This window comes from Leucoraja erinacea, chromosome 21, assembly GCF_028641065.1.
Source record: "Leucoraja erinacea ecotype New England chromosome 21, Leri_hhj_1, whole genome shotgun sequence".
NCBI lineage: Eukaryota > Metazoa > Chordata > Chondrichthyes > Rajiformes > Rajidae > Leucoraja > Leucoraja erinaceus.
In genome coordinates this window covers 33629546-33650329 of record NC_073397.1, presented here as the reverse complement: position 1 = coordinate 33650329, position 20784 = coordinate 33629546, and the positions used below count along the sequence as shown (strand labels likewise).

Here is a 20784-nt window from a genome sequence, read left to right as displayed (position 1 = left end):
GCAAAGCCTTGTGGGTTTGTGGGTCAATTGGTCGCCGTAACTTGTCCTTGGTGCATCGAGAGTGGATGCAAACGTGAGATAACAGAGGTGGGCTGAGCCAGTTGAATGTGATGGAGGCCCAGTAGTATCCTGGGGGCCGTGCCAGTGCATCCAGCAGGTGGACCGAACTTTGCGATTTTTCTTTGTGTAAATGGCGCCAAAATATGGTGACTTGTACACGGGTAAGTTATTTTAAAAGAGTATGGAAGAACCATTGAACGTGTGATCAATGATCAGCATGGACTGGATGGGCCGAAGGGTCTGCTTCCATGGGGTATCTCTAAATTCCATGCTGTATCTCTAAAAACTATTAAAGTTACGTTGCTTGCATTCATACAGTCCCCTCCATAATGTTTGGGATTAAGAACCATCATTTATTTATTTATCTCTGTACGCCACAATTTGAGATTTATAATAGAAAAAAATTACACGTGGTTAAAATGCACATTGTCAGATTTTTAATTAAGGCCATTTTTATACATTTTGTTTTCACCATGTAGAAATTATAGCTGTGTTTATACATAGTCCCCCCCCCCCCCATTTCAGGGCACCATAATATTTGGGAGACATGGCGTCACGGTGTTTGTAATTGCTCAGGTGTGTTTAAGCTGGAAAAATCGAAGGTAGATACTAATCTGGAGAAACTCAGCGCGTGAGGCAGCGACTATGAAGCCAAGGAATAGGCAACTTTTCGGATCAAGACCCTTCTTCAGATGCGATTGTAATTTTCTATTACAAATCTCAAATTGTGGAGTACAGAGGCAAATAAATAACTGATGGGTCTTTGTCCCAAACATTATGCATGGTATTGTATGTGGAAAAGTCCATGAAATAATGTGTTGTATGTGTTTTGTGCACAGTTAAAGAAATGTCCCCATTCCAGCCCCCTATGGTTGCTTCTGTCCAGACTTGAAGAGAAAGCTGGCAACCTTACAAGAGCCCGAGCCATACTAGAGAAAGCACGCCTGAAAAACCCACAGAATCCGGAGTTATGGTATGAAAAACAACATGAGACTTTAATTACCAACACGACAGTGGCAGATGCCTGCGTGATAGAACACAATTTAGTAAAATAGTGCAATGGGGCCTTATGTTGCTTCTGTTTAAAATATTCAATTAAAACAGATTGCTTTTTATTTGCTCACACCGTTTCATTTAATTACGCCTTTGTTTTTCTGGGGGTTTTTTACTGAATAGTTTCCTGTTAAATGTTTATATTTTACCAGGTTGGAATCTGTAAGATTGGAATATAGGGCTGGCCTGAAGAATATTTCAAATACATTAATGGCAAAGGCTCTTCAAGAATGTTCAAACTCTGGTAAGTTATTTAAAAGTACAGGATTATAATGTTTACACAGATTATCTGGTGCTTTCATTTAATAAACACATGACAATTAATTATCATTTTGGTATGTTAGTTGGCTTCCATATTGTTTTAACAAATATATCTATAAATAGAAGAGAGCATGCACAATGTTTAAATAATGTCACACATGTCACTAATGTTTATTCTAAAGCCCAATGACAACTGGACAGCACAATAGTGCAGCGGTAGAGCTGCTGCCTTACAGCGCCAGAGATCTGGGTTCGATCCTGACGACGGCTGCTGTCTGTATGGAGTTTGTACGTTCTCCCTGTGACTGCGTGGGTTTTCTCCGGGTGCTCCAGTTTCCTCCCACACTCCAGAGGCGTACGGGTTTGTAGGTTAATTGGCTTTGATAGAAATTGGAAATTGTCCCTTGTGTACAGGGATCGCTGGTCGACGCGGACTTAGTGGGCCGATGGACCTGGTGGGCGGATGGACCTGTTTCCACGCTGTATCTCTAAACTAAACTGAACTAAACATGCTTATGTAAATTATTGACATTGTTGTGAAGCCTGATGTTCTCTGTTTACTTAGATTTTGGAGAATTATCCATATGTTTATATTAATAGTTGCACGGTGGGGTTTGCTGACTCCTGCAGTCAGAATAGTGGACATTGTAACCAACAAAAGTTGCCCGAATTGGTGAAGAGCTTGTACAATTTTCCCCCATCATTTATTTATTTGCCTCTGTCCACCACAATTTGAGATTTGTAATAGAAAATTACAATCGCATCAGTGGCAGAACCTATTTTCCTTTGCCTTTTCCCCCTGGAACAGTTGACATTGGAAACTGGTAATTTGTGAGAGGTTAATTGAAGTGAGAAGTTGCAGTCTTTGAATTTGCACTATAAAACCTGGCAGCAAAACTGTGTTTGCAATAACACTCACTTCCCACCCAGCCAAAAAATATTTACTTGGTATTGTGCGTTAATCCACATTTCGGGGGGGGTAGAGGGGAGGGGGGGGGGGGGGGGGGGAGAGGGGGGGGGGGGCGGGGAGATCAAAGTTCATCAAAAGAACAGTATTTTTAAAAAGGGTTAGGGCTGCCACGGAAATGAGCGCCAAAACTGCTCCCCATAAAGAGTTTGTGATCCCTGGTATGAACCTCCCCTTCTCTGATATTACTTTGAGGGAATCCTTGTTTACCAACTCTAATGCAATCCAGAAGTTGAAGAATTCTTACGGACAAGTTTCAATTTCTTTAATGATCTTTTTACAGACCATGAGTTAATAATGTGAGCGTGCATAGAAAGTGATTTGGTGGATTTTTCAGGCATGCTTTATATCTTTTTAATGAACAAGGGAATTGCATGGCAAGATGGCACCAGAACATGCTGTTCCAGGTGAGGATCCAGTGTCCTTGTGTATAATCCGATTTGACTAGAGAACAAGCATTTCACTGTATCTTGGTACACGTGATCATAAACTGATGATAAGAAAAGATGGCGCCCTAGCCAGGAGACTCTCTGTGTGCTGTTCCCAGAAGTGGACCTGCAATAATTCTTTACTATTACTAAAAAAACTCTCATCTTGACCACTTCCTCTCTGCGTTGTAATTAAATTTGCACAAAAATGATCCCCCATAGCGCTACTATTTTTTGCCACCTTACTCGCCATTCTCCTCTGCTGCAAGTCAAATAAGTTTTGTTCCGATCGGTGAAATAGTACAAAAGTTATCAAGGTTTAAAAATCGTAAAAAAACACCCCTTCCGGAACCCGCTGTCAATAACGCGGCGAGGAGAATAAAAAGCTGAAGTGCGGAGTGTGTTGAGCAGCCCCCCCTTCCCTGAGTGGTGGATTATTGCTTTGGGGGAACAGTTGAGTGGTGGAATATTACGTTGGGGAATGGGTTGCGTTGGGTGGACCAGGCCTCCCGTGTGGCTGGGACCCAACGGATCCCACTTAGTCTATTCTTTACTAAAACTAAACTAGTCTGAAGAAGGGTTCCAACCCAAAACGTCATCTTTCCTTGTTTATCCAGAGATACAGCCTGGTCTGTTGAGTTACTTCTGCACTTCTTTGAGTTCATTGTTTCTGCATTCTCTCAAAACCTCTTACTCTCCCAAAATGTGATGCCCGGAACTGAACAAACTACTCCCAATTGTAGCATGACTTCCTTGTTCTTCTAACCATTTTCTCAACCTGCACCATCATCTTTGGTGAGACGTGCGTATTTATCCCCAGATCTCCTCGTTCTTACACCAGTTATAGAACTGTTGTCTTTAGTTTGTATTGCCATTTCCCATTCTTGCTACAAAAAGTACTTTCAGGAGGCGTATAAATTGTTACACATTTTAGTTTCTCCAGGGACAGCACGATGGCGCAGCGGTAGAGTTGCTGCCTTACAGCGCTAGCGAACCGAGTTCGATCCCGAGTGGGTGCTGTCTGTACAGAGTTTGTACATTCTCCCCGTGACCGCGTGGGTTTTCTCCAAGATCTTTTGTTTCCTCCCACATTCCAAAAGCGTACGGGTGTATAGGTTAATTGGCTTGGTATAAATGTAAATTGTCCCTAGTGTGTGTAGAATAGTGTCTATGTGCTGAGATCACTGATAGGTGCGGATTTATTGGGCCGAAGAGCCTGTTTCATAGAAGGTGATACCAAATGATCAGCCATGATCATATTGAATGGCGGTGCAGGCTCGAAGGGCCGAATGGCCTACTCCCGCACCTAATTTCTATGTTTCCGTGCTGAGTCTCTAAACTAAACTAAACTAAAATGATCATGACCACATTACGCACAGCATGTTTTAAACTTTATTTTCTAGATTTATGGATTTCTCCCTAGTGCAGTAGTAAAAACTCGAAAAACTGACTACAATTTGGAACAAAATGTGACAATAACCAAGGGAAATGCAGGTTTAAAGATAATGGTTTTCATTAATGCTAAGATTATTCTTTTCAATTCAATGATACTTTATAAACTTGGTATTAAAATGGCAACTTCATGTGGGTTATCGTATTGGGTGGAGCAGCGGTGGAGTTACGACCCCACAGCGCAGGAGACCCGGGTTCGATCCTGACTATGGGTGCTGTCTGTACGGAGTTTGCACCTTCTCCCTGTGACCACGTGGGTTTTCTCCGGGTGCTCCGGTTCCCTCCCACACTCCAAAAACGTTTAGATTTGTAGGTTAATTGGCTTCTGTAAAATTTGAAATTGTCCATAAAGTGTAGGTTAGTGCTGGTGTATGGGGTGATCTATGTGCTGGGACGCAAAACTGCATTTCGTTGTACTCATACTTGTATTTGTGCGATGACATTAAAGTTGAATTGAATTGAATCATAGGTTGCCGCAGACTAGATGGGCCGAAGGGCCTGTTTCTAGGCTTTATCTGTAAAGTGTAAAATAAAGTCTAAAGAGTGTATGAGTGGTTAAACTAAAATAAAAGCAAATCAGATTTCCTCATCCAGGAAAATAGACACATATTAAAAAAAAAAACAGGCATTCACAGCAACACCAAGGTTCAAATTTTACTTGGCAAAATGGACTTGATATTTTTAAATAATGAAATTTGATCTTCGTGAACTGATTCAGTTTATATTTTGGCCTTGCAGCGAAATAATATGAGCATATCCAGTTAGCTTGGCAATTTTGTCCACTTTACCTTGTCATTATGTCAAATAGCTCGTTACACTTGGTTGCATTTGAGAGAGGTTTTCTTTCATTTCCTTTAGAAATTTGGTTTGCTTTTGCTGCGTGTAATTTAATATGAGTGAAGCAACGTGTTTACAGTGATCGATTAAGGTCCCGCATTCAAAAATTCCCACTGCAAATGACCCATTTGGAGTTTTTAATGTGTGGGCCAATATTTATTTAGGCTGATGCTTGGGAAGCAGCGGTATCAGTTAACACAAATTTTGTTTGACTGTTACCTGAGCATTCGTTCAGGTTTGTTTAAATTGATGTTTATGTCAAAGTTTAGTTGCAGTTTAATTGCAGAATTAATTTAGAGATTTAATTTGCATTTTGGATTTTTCAATTAGCCTGTCACCTGAGCCCAACAGCTGCCATACCAATGTTAGAACCATTTTATTCTTTAGCCTGGCTTGCTTATCTCTTTGAAAAGATGTAGGATTATGAAAAGGTGAAAATGAGGGGACTGGCAGAAAGTGGAGTCGCTGAGTCCCGACACATTGGTATAGCATTAGTTTATATAAATGTATATATTTAAATATAAGACTAATTCATGCTATGTACTAATGGCATCCAACTTCTGAAAATTGAGAAATCAAATTGAAAAAGGTTGCTGTCTATCTCTGATAATAGTTGACTAACATTTATGGAGGGAATAACAATTGAAAGGCTGTACAAAAGAGCAGAGCAATGAGTCCAGCTGAATGGTTGTACCTAAGTAACTCAGTGTGAATAACATTCTTTGTTCACCGAGACATGAATGTGCTGTAGCTACGTGGAACCGAAGTGGCTTTCTATTTAACAAAATGTTGTTTAAATGTAAATATTCAACAGTAAATTAAGTGATTTACCAATCGAACATCGATGGATAGAATTTGTCAGTAGTTCGTAAGGGATAGGAGTAGAATTAGGCCATTCAGCCCATCAAGTCTACTCCGCCATTCAATCATGGCTGATCTATCTCTCCAATCTCCTGCCTTCTCCCCATCACCTCTGACACCCGTACTAATCAAGAAATGTAATTTGTATTGAAAGTAAAAACATTAAGCTTATGAAGTTTTGTGCTGGAACTAATTGGAGAGAGACAGAGGATTCAATGTTCCGGTGGTTATTGTCAGATATGCAAATGCACAGTCAGATTCTTTTCTTATTACAATCCGGTAGAATATTGCCAGACCATTAGCAAAGTGTACAGAATTGTACAAGGGATCAGAGACCAATGTGAACAGAATATCAACAAAGTAATTTGTTGTTTCTTCATGTACTGAAAAGTTGTTGATGTGAGCGCAGTCTTAACCTTAGTCAATCAGTCGTCAATTCAATGTCAGATCTGACACGTAGTGAAAGAAATAAATGTAAAACAGTTTGGGGAGGAAGAACAAACTATTTTAAGAATGGGTTTAAAAAATGCAGAAATAATTAATTGAGAAAGGAACTGGACTTCCTGACTCTACAAGTCAATTTTTTAGTCCCAGAAACATTGTTTGGAAAGAATTGCTTTATTGTGTCAGCAAAATTCACCTAACCTGTAAAGGGCTGTCCCACTTCCGCGATTTTTACAGCGACTCTTTGGGCGACTACTCACGACCATACAGGGTTGTACTTTTTTCTGGTCGGCGCTGGATTTTCAACACGTTGAAAATTTTCGGAGACCTGCTGGGAGTATGACGGGTGCTGGCAAGTCGCAGAAAAAATCCCGTAAGTGGGACAGGCCATTAATGCTCCGAATACAAGGCTTTGTCAAGCCCTTGCTAACATATAAGATTATTAAAGGTTTGGACATGCTAGGGGCAGGAAACATGTTCCCGATGTTGGGGGGGAGTCCAGAACCAGGGGCCACAGTTTAAGAATAAAGGGCAAGCCATTTAGAACAGAGAGTTGTGAGTCTGTGGAATTCTCTGCCTCAGAGGGCGGTGGAGGCCGGTTCTCTGGGATACTTTCAAGAGAGAGCTAGATAGGGCTCTTAAAGATAGCAGAATCAAGGGATATGGGGAGAAGGCAGGAACGGGGTACTGATTGGGAATGATCAGCCATGATCACATTGAATGGCGGTGCTGGCTCGAAGGGCTGAATGGCCTACTCCTGCACCTATTGTCTATTTTGGCATGTTTGTTGGGTTAGTTTAGGCACACATTGCAACTTCATCCCATTCAATGAGTATAAATGTTAGATCGCTTGGCAAAGTATCCAGATAGCACAGCACAGGAATGGGGCAGTTTGGACTAACTCCTGGGCTTTCACATTCATATCAATGAATCAGACATTATTGTCACATTTGACACGATTGGAAATGTATCCAGAGATTGTGCTTCATAATGAACAGCATAGTTCTACTTGTCATGTTCTTTTCATTATAAAATCCACCCAATTACATAGAATATATTACTCAATACCAGCAAATGGCATCGTAGTGCTGGCAGCATGATTTCCTCCCTCCCAATATGTGTTTGAACTCTTTCATATACCAATTGCCACTTTTGGCTGTCATATAACACTTTTGGCCATGACATTGCATGAACCTGCTCCCCCAGTTCTAGTATTGTTCAATCTAATTTGTGCTGGATTGTAACATGGGAGCCGTGATGTAGGCCTGATGCCAATCATGTCATTTTTATAAACGGGGGTCCCATTGATTTTTCCTGAGTGATTTTCTGACTGCATCGTAGCTTATTGCAGTTTTCTTTGTTCGAGCAATTATGGTTCTACCTAATGGAGTATAATTAACCAATAATGTTAACTCTGAAGAATATGAAACTGTAATAAACTGATTAATGTGTCATGTTATAACGTTTATTCTCCATTAAAACAGATTTGTGCATTCTTCCTGCCATTAATCTTCTCTGTACCACTCGTCAAACCAATCCATGGGTTGTGGCAAAGAAAGCAATGCTGTCATGTGCTCCAATACTGACTTAGAACCTCCGAGTCTGAACACTACCTCCTCAACAAGGCTGCTTAGAATAGAACCACTATTGTTGCTTGTGGCTCTCGGTCTGGGATACAGTAGTTTATAAGATAATGAGAGATAGAAACAGAATAGTTGGTATGTCCTTACTGTGGGCTCTGACGTTTAGTTTCGTTTAGTTAAAAGATACAGCGCGGAAACAGGCCCTTCCGCCCCCAGAGTCCACACTAATCAGCAATCCCCGTACACTAACACTATCCTACACACACTAGGGACGATTTATAACATTTACACCAAGCCAATTAACCTACACACCTGTACGTCTAAGGAGAACTTATTAGGATCTAACCTATTATTCTACCTCCAAATGTCCCACCCTGTTAAACCACGTAAGATTTATGCAGCTCTATAACTTTTGAATTACACTCGGTTTGGCAATTGCAAAGTGTTCCCGACCTTGTGATTGATCATTTTAGCAACATTATTATAGTAGAGGCATTTTGCGTTTTACGCATGTTTGATTTGTACGCTATTGAAATAACGCTCTTTTAAAATTATTACCAAAACCTAATTCACGCGCTGTACTTTTTAAATAGCGGATTCACATTTAAGCCTGTTTAAACGTATATGTTTTAATTTGCACGATTTTGAATTATGCGCTGAGAACGTAACACCCCACACAATAATCCTGAGGTGTCTATTTTGGCTGAATTGCCTGAATTTAGGCACAAGTGGTTGGATATCACTGTAAAAAATATAATGCAATGTTCCAATATTGTTGTAACCAATATTGTAAGATCCAGAATTGCTTATTTCATACATTGCATTGTTCCATTGAGTGTCCCAATGTTTCACCTGTAGGTATACTTTGGGCTGAAGCTGTTTTCTTGGAAGCAAGACCACAAAGAAAGACCAAAAGTGTCGATGCTCTGAAGAAATGTGAGCATGATCCTCATGTCCTCCTGGCGGTGGCCAAGTACGTTGACACGTTTGTCTTTTTGCCCGGCGGGGATAAATGTGATGGTTTAGTTTATTGTCACATGTGCTGAGGTACAGAGAAAAAATCTTTTGTTGCCTGCTAGTTAGTCAGCAGAAAGACTACACGTGATTACAATCGAGCCATCTGCAGTGTACAGATACATGATAAAGGGAATAACGTTTAGTGGAAGATAAAGTCCGATTAAAGATAGTCCGGAGGTCTCCAATGAGATAGATAGTAACTCAGGACCACTCCAGTTGTCGATAGGATGGTAGGTGCCTGATAACAGCTGGGAAGAAACTGTCCCTGAATCTGGAGGGGTGCATTTTCACAATTCTGTACCCCTTGCCTGAGCCTGGGAGAGTTGATGTATGAATAAGGTGTCGTAGTGACACAGAGTGCTTCTTCTGCCTCACTGATACCGCACTGACCTTGGCTGCTTTCTATGTGGAGTTTGCACATTCTCCCTGTGACCACATGGATTTCCTCCCACATCCGAAAGACGTGTGGGTTTTGCAGGTTAATTGCCTCTAATGTGCAGGGAGTGGATGAGAAAATTAGTTAACATCAAACTAGTGGGAATGGGTCGGTATGGCCTCGGCGTGCTGAAGTTTCAATCCTGTGTCTCTCAACTAAGAATCATCACATGGTCCGAATTGGCATTGTGGGAAAATGAGCCATTTGTCCCGAGTTCTGTATCCGTGTAAATATGGAATCTGAATCGCCTTGACGAAGTGTCGATGGAAATGGTCAGACAATAGCTCTACATTTGGATTAAGCTTGAACGACCGTTAAACAGGAGTGTAAATGTAGCTCAGAATTAGCAGGGTATATTTTAAAAATTGAAATGCATGTCCAGTTCATATGGAATAATGATGCAATTTAAAAATCTACAATTTACCTTTATTATTTAAAAATTGAAATCAAGGTAAGGGTATTCTAAATGGTTGCAATACATGGACAATAACTGCCAATCTGTACATGGACAGATACTTCAAGGGTTAATGAAGGGTTCCTGACCTGAATCGTCACCTGTCCATGTTCTCCAGAGATGCCGCCTGAATCACTGAGCTACTCCAACACATTCTGCCCATCTTTGGTATAAACCGGTATCTGCAGTTCTTTGTCATCACATTCAAGGGTGCTTTTGATCACTAGTATCTTGTAATGTAAGGAGATACAAATCTATCCCCTCCCTCCCTCCCTCCCTCCCTCCCCTCTCCCTTTCCCCTTCTCTCCTCTTCCTCCCCCCCCTCCCTCCTCCCTTCCCCCCCCCCCCCCCCCCCCCCCCCCTTCCCCCCCCCCCCCCCTCCCTCCCCCCTCCCTCCCTCCCTCCTTCCCCCCCCCTTCTTCCCTCCCCCCCTCCCTTTACCCCAACCGCCTCTCCCCGATTTGACTTTAAGATTCCACAAAACTATTTACAAACACAAAAAGTAATTATTATTTAAACTTACTCACATTTGTGAGTCTGATTTGTCTTCCCCATTCTCTTTCATGCACCGCATTTGCTCAGTCTATCCCCCCCCCCCTTCACTGCCAAAGCAATTCGTTTCTCTGCTCGGTATTTCAGAAAATTGGAGAGCAGAGGATTACGAAGGCTGCCTTTTTTTTGTTTTTCAATTTTTTTTTGTGTTTGTGTTTCAGATTGTTTTGGAGTGAGCGTAAGATAACCAAGGCCAGAGAATGGTTCCACAGGACTGTGAAAATCGACCCTGACCTGGGAGATGCTTGGGCTTTGTTTTATAAATTTGAGTTGCAGCACGGCACGGAGGTAAACTAACCCCTTATCGACGCACCCACTGGGCAGTTCAATGGTTCATGCTTGCATTAGAGGCAGGAAACATGTTCCCGATGTTGGGGCAGTCCAGAACCAGGGGCCACAGTTTAAGAATAAGGAGTAAGCCATTTAGAACGGAGACAAGGAAACACTTTTTATCACAGAGAGTGGTGAGTCTGTGGAATTCTCTGGCACAGAGGGCGGTGGAGGCAGGTTCTCTGGATACTTTCAAGAGAGAGCTAGATAGGGCTCTTAAAGATAGCAGAGTCAGGGGATGTGGGGAGAAGGCAGGAACGGGGTACTAATTGGGGATGATCAGCCATGATCACATTGAATGGCGGTGCTGGCTCGAAGGGCCGAATGGGCTACTCCTGCACCTATTGTCTATTGAGTCATAGAGTCTTAGCATGGAAATAGGCCCTAAGGCGCAACTTGTCCACACTGGCCAACATGTCTCATCTATAGTTTCACCTACCTGCGTTTGACCCATGTCCCTCTAAACCTGTCCTATCCATGTAGCTGTTTTAATGTATTCTTAGGTTTTGTGATTTGTTTAGTCGGGGGAAAGTCTCCCTTCTTTCTTTTCGCCCCTCATCACCTGGAAAGCCGGCTATTTCCACCGCCTCCCCTGTGTCCCATCTGGCCTAAATGGCCTACCCCTTATTCTTAAACTGTGACCCCTGGTTCTGAACTCCCCCAACATGGGGAACATTTTTCCTGCTTCTAACCCGTCTAATCCTTTAAGAATTTTATATGTTTCTGTACGATCTCCTCTTACCCGTCTAAATTCCAGTGAATGCAAGCCCACTCGACCCATTCTTTCATCGTATGTCTGTCCCGCTATCCCGGGGATTAACCTGGTGAACCTATGCTGCACTCCCTCAATAGCAATAACGTCCTTCCTCAAGTTAGGAGACCACAAAGTTGCACACAATACTCCAGGTGTGGTCTCACCAGGGCCCTGTACAACTGCAGTAGGACCTCCTTGCTCCTAAACTCAAGTCCTCTCGCAATGAAGGCCAACAGGCCATTAGCTTTCTTCACTGCCTGCTGTACCTGCATGCTTACTTTCAATGACTGATGTACAAGCACACCCAGGTCTCGTTGCACCTCCCCTCTTTCTAATCTGACACCATTCAGATGATAATGTGCCGCCCTGTTCTTTCCACCAAAGTGGATAACCTCACGTTTATCCACATTACACTGCATCGGCCCACTTACCCAACCTATCCAAGTCACCCTGCAGCCTCATAGCATCCTCCTCATTGCAGCTCACACTGCCACCCAGCGTTGTGTCATCCGCAAACTTGGAGATGTCACATTCAATTCCCCACGTCCAAATCCTTGATATATATTGTAAATAACTGGGGTCCCAGCACCGAGCCTTGCGGCTGCCCGCTAGTCACTGCTGATCTATTTCTTCACAGGAGCAGCACGAGGACGTAAAAAGGCGGTGTGAAAACGCAGAGCCGAGACACGGGGAGCTGTGGTGTGAAGTATCCAAAGACATCAGGAACTGGCAGAGAAAGATCGGGGAGATTCTTGTGCTCGTGGCCACTCAAATAAAAAATACATTTTGAATGAATGTGTCGAGATATTAGTGTTTATATTTTTTATTGGAATAGTCGATAGTACTTTAGCGCAGAGATCAGAATCTGTGCTCTGTCTTCCTGTCCCCTGTGTAATTTAATTACATGATATTTATCCCAACTTTCCTGCACCTTTTTCTGCCGGGTAAGAGTTTTGTCATTGTGTACGATACTTTTGTTTTTAAATGAATGAGTGGTATTGACCAGTGGGGACTTTTATTTTAAAAAGCTAACTTGATGCCGTTTAGTGTAGGAGCTGTTAAACGTTAAAGGGATAGACTGTGAAGTTAAATATCATTTTAAGAATTGATCCTATTGCTGTAGAAAACATAAATGATACGAGCAAAAGTGTGAAATATTTCAATGTTTTGTCTGAGCAAGTTGTTTAAATTTCCTTTATTATCTGTCAAAGGACATGTAAGCATGTTTACTTTTTAATAAAGATTTAAAGTGAAATTAATTCCAGTGAATATACGTCAACTATCTACATTTACAGAAGTTTTTCACACAAGGTGTTGGATGTGCAGTCTTGCTGGTTTTTTTGTGCGATCACGCAGCTTGCGATACAGCTCGTGGTCCTTTTAACGAATGATCATGCAATACTGACGGTGGACAAAAATGCTGGAGAAACTCAGCGGGTGAGGCAGCATCTATGGAGCGAAGGAATAGGTGACGTTTCGGGTCTCGACTCCAACACAGGTACCATGTAATCCTGTGCTACCTGCTCCATGGTCAGATAGTCGGTTTGCCAGGTGAGGAGGGGGCTGTGGACCCCCAGCAGGACCAAAAACAAGACGGATGTCAAAGGGCGGATGAGCTCCTAGCGCGGCAACGGCCATCCACATTTCAGTAGAAGTTGCGATCACTGTCGTACACGGCATTGTAAGGCACCGTGCCCGTTGATGTTTTCAACCAAGATGATGATGAATAGTATTTGTTTTTCAACGCAGAATGACAGGCTGACCTCTAATTGTCCCCTTGAGCAATGCTGATGATTTGACTTCTTGACCTGATGGTGTCCATGTGTTGCTGATGCTCCCACAACACAAGAGTGTCGTTGCCAAGATGCAGACCCAGGGACCTCGCAGGCACAGCGACTAATGGCTGGGGAATTTGCGGATGGTGTTCCTAAACGCCTGAAGCTATTTTTCTGATTCTCATTCTTCATAGCTTTCTGATGTATAACATTTGCACACTTGGTTTCAATCATGTATCAAAATGTTCTCAAAAGACACACACACACAATCAATGACTGCACGGAAACAGGCCCTTTGCCCAGAGTCCATGCTGACCATCTTTACACAGATTCTGCACCTATCCTATTTAATTCTCCCTACATTTGCATCAATCCCCCCCCCCCCCCCCTCTACACAGCTGGAGACCGCACTGTTGTGCAGCTGGTAGGGCCGTTGTCTCACATCGCTGGAGACCCGGGTTCGACCCTGAGTTCGGGTGCTATCTGTGTGGAGTTTGCACGTTGAATGTGTGGGTTTCCTCTTGTGTCCCAAAGACGTGCAGGCCAATTAATTGGCTTTTGTGAATTGCCCCTGGAGAAAGAAGGGTTACATGGAACTAGTGTGAACGGGTGATCAAAGGCTGGCGTGGGCCAAAGGCCTTTTAATCTATAATGAGCTTTGGTCGGCACTAGGCCTGTACTCACTGGAGTTTAGAAGAATGAGGGGGGGTCTAATTGAAACATACAGAACAGTGAAAGGCTTGGATAGTGGATGTGGAGAGGATGTTTCCACCAGAGGGAGAATCGAGGAATAGTGGTCTTCGCCTCAGAATTAACGGATGTTCTTTTAGGAAGGAGATGAGGAGAAATGTCTTTAGTCAGAGGTGGAGTTCTTTACCACAGAAGACTGGAGGCCAAGTCAGTGGATATTTTTAAGGCAGAGATAGATAGATTCTTGATTAGTGCAGTAATGGGGTTAGGAGGGAGAGATAGATCAGCCGTGATTAACAATAGACACTAGGTGCACGAGTCGGCCATTCAGCCCTTTGAACCAGCACCGCCATTCAATGTAATCCTTGCTGATCATCCCCAATCAGTACCCCGTTCCTGCCTTCTCCCCATATCCCCTGACTCCGCTATTTTTAAGAGCCCTATCTAGCTCTCTCTTGAAAGCATCCAGAGAACCCGCATCCACTGCCCTCTGAGGCAGAGAATTCCACAGACTCGCCACTCTCTGTGAGAAAAAAGTGTTTCCTCGTCTCCGTTCTAAATGGCTTACTCCTTATTCTTAAACTGTGGCCCCTGGTTCTGGACTTGAATGGTGGAGTAGACTGGATGGGCCAAATGGCCTAATTCTACCCCTATTCCTTCTGACCTTATGATCTTCTGTGCTGTATCTCCAAGCTAAATGACAATCGACTGTGACTGCTTCACCTCCAGTGCATCTTTGGCATGTGGAATAAAACCCAACACAGTCAAGGGACAAATTGCAAATGTTCACACAGGCAGCACCCAAGCCCAGGATCGAACCTGCATCGCCCCCGGAGAAGAGGCTGCAACTTCACAAGCATCATTCATAATAATTTTGTCAAATACAACATCTGTTCAAACATAAATGAAGATGCAGGAGCACGTGTTTTGGATCATTAATGTTTAATGATTTGTGTTATTATTGCACAATCGTATAGTTATACTTTTTTTAAAATTAAACCATGAGAATATGCTGCCCAGATGAGAACAGAACATTAAATCTATTACTACGGTGGAAACATGTTAAATCTATCGACATTTTTGCTGGTAAAAACAAAAGTAGAAAGCCAGCACTGGCTCGAAGGGCCGAATGGCCCACTCCTAGTGTCTATAACTTTGCAGTGAGGATAAAGGACAAGCCCATTGTCAAGAAAACGGTTAAAGGCCGTGATGCCAAGTTTTTTTTTTATTCTTCCCCCAAACATCAGGCGAAAGTGAAAGTGGTGACGGAAGTTTGTCGAAGTTAGTGAAGCCTGAAAGGATTGATATCGAGGGTGTGAGCAGGCAGCTCTCTGCCTCTGTCTCTGACTCTTACTCTGGTCATGGCACTCGGCGCAGAACAGGAGGCACAGCCGACGCAAAATGAAGTTGACTGAAGGGGATTAATCAGAAACCGACCATTGCATTGACGTTCAGTGGATGAGGTGCTCGCTCAGGTCCGTGGAAATCAAAGTGCAATTATTGCACCGGAGAAGTCTGACAATGATCACTAATTGCTCCGATTCACAGTGTTGCGGACGACCAAGTGTACCATGCTAAATGGTAAGCAAAGGAATCTCGCTTTCTGCTTGACTTGACTTTTATGCACCTTTGGAAAAATATATATACATTTTCTCGAATAATCATTTAATTTGAAAGGCCTGCATGTCTCAAACCAATAATCATAAATGTTCTCATGGGCATTTGGTTCATATATCGATCCGAATTCCAATTTGCTTTGGTGCAAACGAAACGTGTAAGAAGGAACAGCAGATGCTGTTTCAAACCGAATGCTGGAATAACTCAGCGGGACAGGCAGCATCTCTGGTGCAGGGTCTCGACACCATTCTTCCTTCTCTCCAGAGATGCTGCCTGTCCCGCTGAGTTACTCCAGCTTTTGTTGTTGTTGTCTACCTTTGCTGTGTCAGAATTGAGAAGCCTAGGGCGCAGCAATGAAAACCAGACCATACTGAATTATGAATTTCAGCTTTGCAAGCATTTGGTGCCGTCCTTGAATTTGCAAAGGTATAGTGTGCTTACTGTGACCTTACTTACACTGTTCATTTAGAATTACTGCAGGTCATTGCATTTAACACAAGGCAACAGAGAATCTCTCAGTGTATACGTTAAATTTACAAAATGTTTAATCTAGGCGGTTAGAATTCAATACGGAGGCAGACAGTAGACTAAGATGCTGAAATAGTCTCTCGGGTAGAAGAAGGACCCAGCGCTGGAGTAATTCGGGTCAGGCAGCTTAACCTGAAGAGGTGATGCTTTGGATCAAAAACGTTGCCTATCCACGTTCTCCTGAGATGCTGCCTGACCTGCTCAGTTACTCCAGCACTCTTGTGTATTAACCAGCAACTGCAGTTCCGTGTTTCCATTCTCTGGAGCAACCAGACTCAGAACCACAGTAGGTGCGGAATCAAATCCAATTTTAACATACAAACAAGGAACAGCAGATGCTGGTTTACAAAAGAAGACACAAAGTACTGGAGTAACCCAGTGGGTCAGGCAGCATCTCTGGAGAACATGGATAGGTCACCATTTGGTTCGGCACTCAATCCAGTCTGAAGAAGGTTCCCGACCCAAAACATCACCTATCCATGTCCTCCAGAGATGCTGCCTGACTTGCGGAGTTACTCCAGCACTCTGTGTCTTCCATTTTCTATATATCGTTCTCAGAATATTAATATGTGATAAGATTCTATGTTTTAATATATTGTCAATAGACAATACGTGCAGGAATAATAGGCCATTCGGCCCTTCGAGCCAGCACTGCCATTCAATGTGATCATGGCTGATCATCCCCAATCAGTACCCCATTACTGCCTTCTCCCCATATCCCCTGACTCCGCTATCCTTAAGAGCCCTATCTAGCTCTCTCTTGAAAGCATCCAGAGAACCCGCCTCCACCGCCCTCTGAGGCAGAGAATTCCACAGACTCACAACTCTCTGTGAGAAAAAGTGTTTCCTCGTCTCCGTTCCAAATGGCTTACTCCTTATTCTTAAACTGTGTCCCTCAGAATTTACTGGCCATTACAAAATTCCAATGGCAACTTTAACATCTATTTAACTGATCCAAAATTCCTCTACTTGTATGTATTTTAGTATGACTATTTAGTAAATCTATTTTAGATTTGAAGTTAAGTAATGTTGTACAATGGTAGAGCTCGCCTGACATGTTTACAATCCCGTTTACTGTTTACAGTGTGATAATCTTGCAATTGAGCATATTGCAAAATAAATTACATGTTTAATTGAGCATGCCTTGAGTTTTAATAACTAAAAACTGTATGATGTGTACAACGTACTCTGCCGTTTTATTTCCTAGTATAGATAAACAACTGGAAGCCATGGAATGGGTATTTGATTAATTTTCTGATTGCATTGCAAAATTAAAAAAATAATGCATGTAAGGTGTTTGCAAGAAGTGTTGATAATTTGATTGGGAATTAGAGGACAGAAAGAAGAAATGTGGAAAATGTAGTCTTTTGTGCCACTGACTCGTAAAACTAAGCACTAAGAATAGGGGCAGCATGGTGGCACAGTGGTAGAGTTGCTGCCTTACAACTCTAGAGACCCGGGTTCGATCCTGACTACGGGAGCTGCCTGTACGGAGTTTGTACATTCTCCCTGTGACCTGCGTGGGTTTTCACCAGGTGTCCCAGTGTGAATGAATAAGCTTCTTGGCCAAGTATTCACATACAAGCTCCACCCGCAAGTGGCAACATGACATACAGTAACAGTTAGGAGTGACACATGAAGTATTAAACATTAATCATAACACATTATTGATTCAATATGTGAATTAAATAAAACACCAGACCAAAAGGATGCTACAGATTTTTGGTTATTGAGTAGAGATGCCTCAAGAATTATTTATACAAATTTGCAAACACATTTAACAGTGCCTCCCATCGCTTGCTAAGAAATGCTGCACTGTAGAAACTAAAACGGTGGAAAAAAAAATCTGGTTTTATGTCTGGCTGTGGCAGCTTTGACAGTCCGGAGTCGCCTTCTAGAGGGAAGTGATTCAAAGAGTTTGTGGCCAGGGTGAGAGGGGTCAGAGATGATCTAACCCGCTGGCTTCCTGACCCTTGTAATGTACAATGTTTTCTCCCACATTCCAACGATGTGCAGTTTTCTAGGTTAATTGCCTTCTGAAAATTGTTCATTATGTGTAGGATAGAAGATTGCTGATCGGCATGGGGGACTTGGGGGGGCCGAAGGGCCTATTTAGATACTGCATCTCTAAACTATACTAAACTAATAGAGGATCGGATTTAAAAGTGGGGAAGTTAGACTAAACTTGTAATGAACCATGGCTAGAATGCACTGAAGCAACTGTGTACATTTCTGGTTGTCATATTATAAACTGGGGGATTATTAGAAAGATATGTAAAGGGGCCTCAAGGCTAAAGTCTCCATCTAGGAAGATTGTTCCCGATGTTGGGGAAGTCCAGAACAAGGGGTCACAGTTTAAGGATAAGGGGGAAATCTTTTAGGACCGAGATGAGAAAAAAAAATTTCGCACAGAGTGATGAATCTCTGGAATTCTCTGCCACAGAGGGTAGTTGAGGCCAGTTCATTGGCTATATTTAAGAGGGAGTTAGATGTAGCCCTTGTGGCTAAAGGGATCAGGGGGTATGGAGAGAAGGCAGGTACAGGGTACTGAGTTGGATGATCAGCCATGATCATATTGAATGGCGGTGCAGGCTCGAAGGGCCGAATGGCCTACTCCTGCACCTATTTTCTATGTTTCTAGACAAAAACCCAGAAGGATGTGGTGTTATTTCCATGGGTGTTTGATTGGGAAGTGTTGATGGACACATGGACTTGGTTGATCTTGTACACAAGTCACTGATGGCAAATATGCAGAGGAGGCAAATAGTTGGGAAGTCAAAGGGTTTGGTTGCCAAATATTTTAACTCCATTCCCATTCCCATGCTGATCTTTCTGTCCTGGGTCTCCTCCACTGTCAGAGTGGGGCCCCACACAAATTGGAGGAGCAGCACCTCATATTTTGCTTGGGTACCTTACAACCCAACGGTATGAGTATGGATTTCTCTTTGTCTTCTTTTGTGTGGCGTGCGCAGCCTAAAGTTGTTGGACAACTTGTTCTATTTGATCTTCCGTTTGTGCACGTCGAGTTGATTGCATTAGTCGAAACAGGGCGGACCACGTGAAGGTTGCAATCTTCCACCCCATGGATTTCTCTTATTTCAAGTAACTCCTGCATCTCCTTCCCCCTCCTCTCCCTACCGCTCCAACCCACCAGTTCCACTGTTGGCACCCTTGTAGATGCTGTTTTGACTGTCTACCATATCTATGCCTCTCATAATTTTATAGAATCTATGAGGTCTCCTTGCAACCTCCGACACTCCAGAGAAACCATTCCTAGTTTGTCCAACCTCTCCCTGCAGCTAATACCCTGTAAACCAGGCGTCGTTCTGGCAAACCTCCTCTGCACCCTCCCCAAAGCCTCCTCATCCTTCCTGTAATGGAGAGACCAGAACTGCACCATAGAAACATGGAAAAATAGGTGCAGGGGTAGGCCATTCGGCCCTTCGAGCCTGCGCCGCCATTCAATGTGATCATGGCTGATCATCCACAATCATTACCCAGTTCCTGCCTTCTCCCCATATCCCCTGACTCCGCTATCCTTAAGAGCCCTATCTAGCTCTCTCTTGAAAGTATCCAGAGAACCTGCCTCCACTGCCCTCTGAGGCAGAGAATTCGACAGACTCACAACTCTCTGTGTGAAAAAGTTCCTCGTCTCCGTTCTAAATGGCCGATCCCTTATTCTTAATGGTTTTCATTTTTCTTTCTCTGTAGCCCAGTTAATTATTTTGTTTATTTAGCCGTACGAAACAAACTTGTCAAAACAAGCTTGCGTGTTTGTCAAATACAGGAAATAATGATACATTAATGATAGTGGAAGATAGACACAACATGCTGGAGTAACTCAGCGGGTCAGGCAGCATCTTTGGAGAGAAGGAATGGGTGACGTTTTTTGGGTCGAGACCCTTGTTCAGACTAGAGTCAGGGGAAAGGGAAATGATTGGTATAGATGATGCAGTGTTGTAGAGAGATGCAGAATGAATGAATGAACGATATGCAAGAATGTAAAGATAATAAAGGAAATGGGCTGTCGTTAGCTGTTTGCTAGGTGAGAATGAGAAGCTGGTGCGACTTGGGGGAGGGAGGGGGATGGGGAGAGAGGGAATGCAAGTGTTACTTAAAGTTAGTGAAAACAAAATTCATACCACTGGGCTGCAAGCTGCCCAAGCGAAATATGAGATGCTATTCCTACAATATGCTTTTAGCCTCACTCTGGCAATGGAGGAAGCCAAGGTCACTGTGGGGATGGGATGGGGAACTAAAGTGTTTGGCAACTGGGAGATCAGGTAGGTCTAGGCGGACTGAGTGAAATGTGGCATGTGGTGCTGGAACCTGATACAACTTGAGTATAGTCTTGTTCTTTCTGCTATTTACATGCATGTGATGAAAGGCTTTGAAGAAAGAAACATGCCCTCTAGTCTTTAACGTTTCCACCCTGGGGGAAAAATAGTTCACACTGTCAATGTCTCATCATTTTATAAACTTCTATCGGGTCTCCTCTCAAGCTCCGATGTTCGAGAGAAAACTATCCAATCGGCCACCCGTTCTCACTGGTGTTATCCCACTTCCGTATCCACACACTAGGGGGAATTTACAGAGGCCAATTAACCTACAAACCCGCACGTACTTATAGCACCCAGTGGAAGGTCGCAGGGAGAACGTGCAAACTCCTTGCAGACAGCACCCGA

The 20784-nt window shown here is 43.0% G+C and overlaps 1 protein-coding gene across 1 annotated transcript; it reads left to right on the top strand.

The window, feature by feature from the left end:
• Positions 1–876: 876 nt before the first annotated feature.
• LOC129707505 (pre-mRNA-processing factor 6-like) lies at positions 877–12748 on the top strand. Its single transcript, XM_055652604.1, has 5 exons — positions 877–1033; positions 1266–1357; positions 8805–8919; positions 10567–10693; positions 12127–12748. Exons 2-5 carry the CDS (start codon positions 1324–1326, stop codon positions 12277–12279), a joined length of 429 nt encoding a protein of 142 aa, XP_055508579.1. The 5' UTR covers positions 877–1033; positions 1266–1323; the 3' UTR covers positions 12280–12748.
• The last annotated feature ends 8036 nt before the right edge of the window (positions 12749–20784 follow it).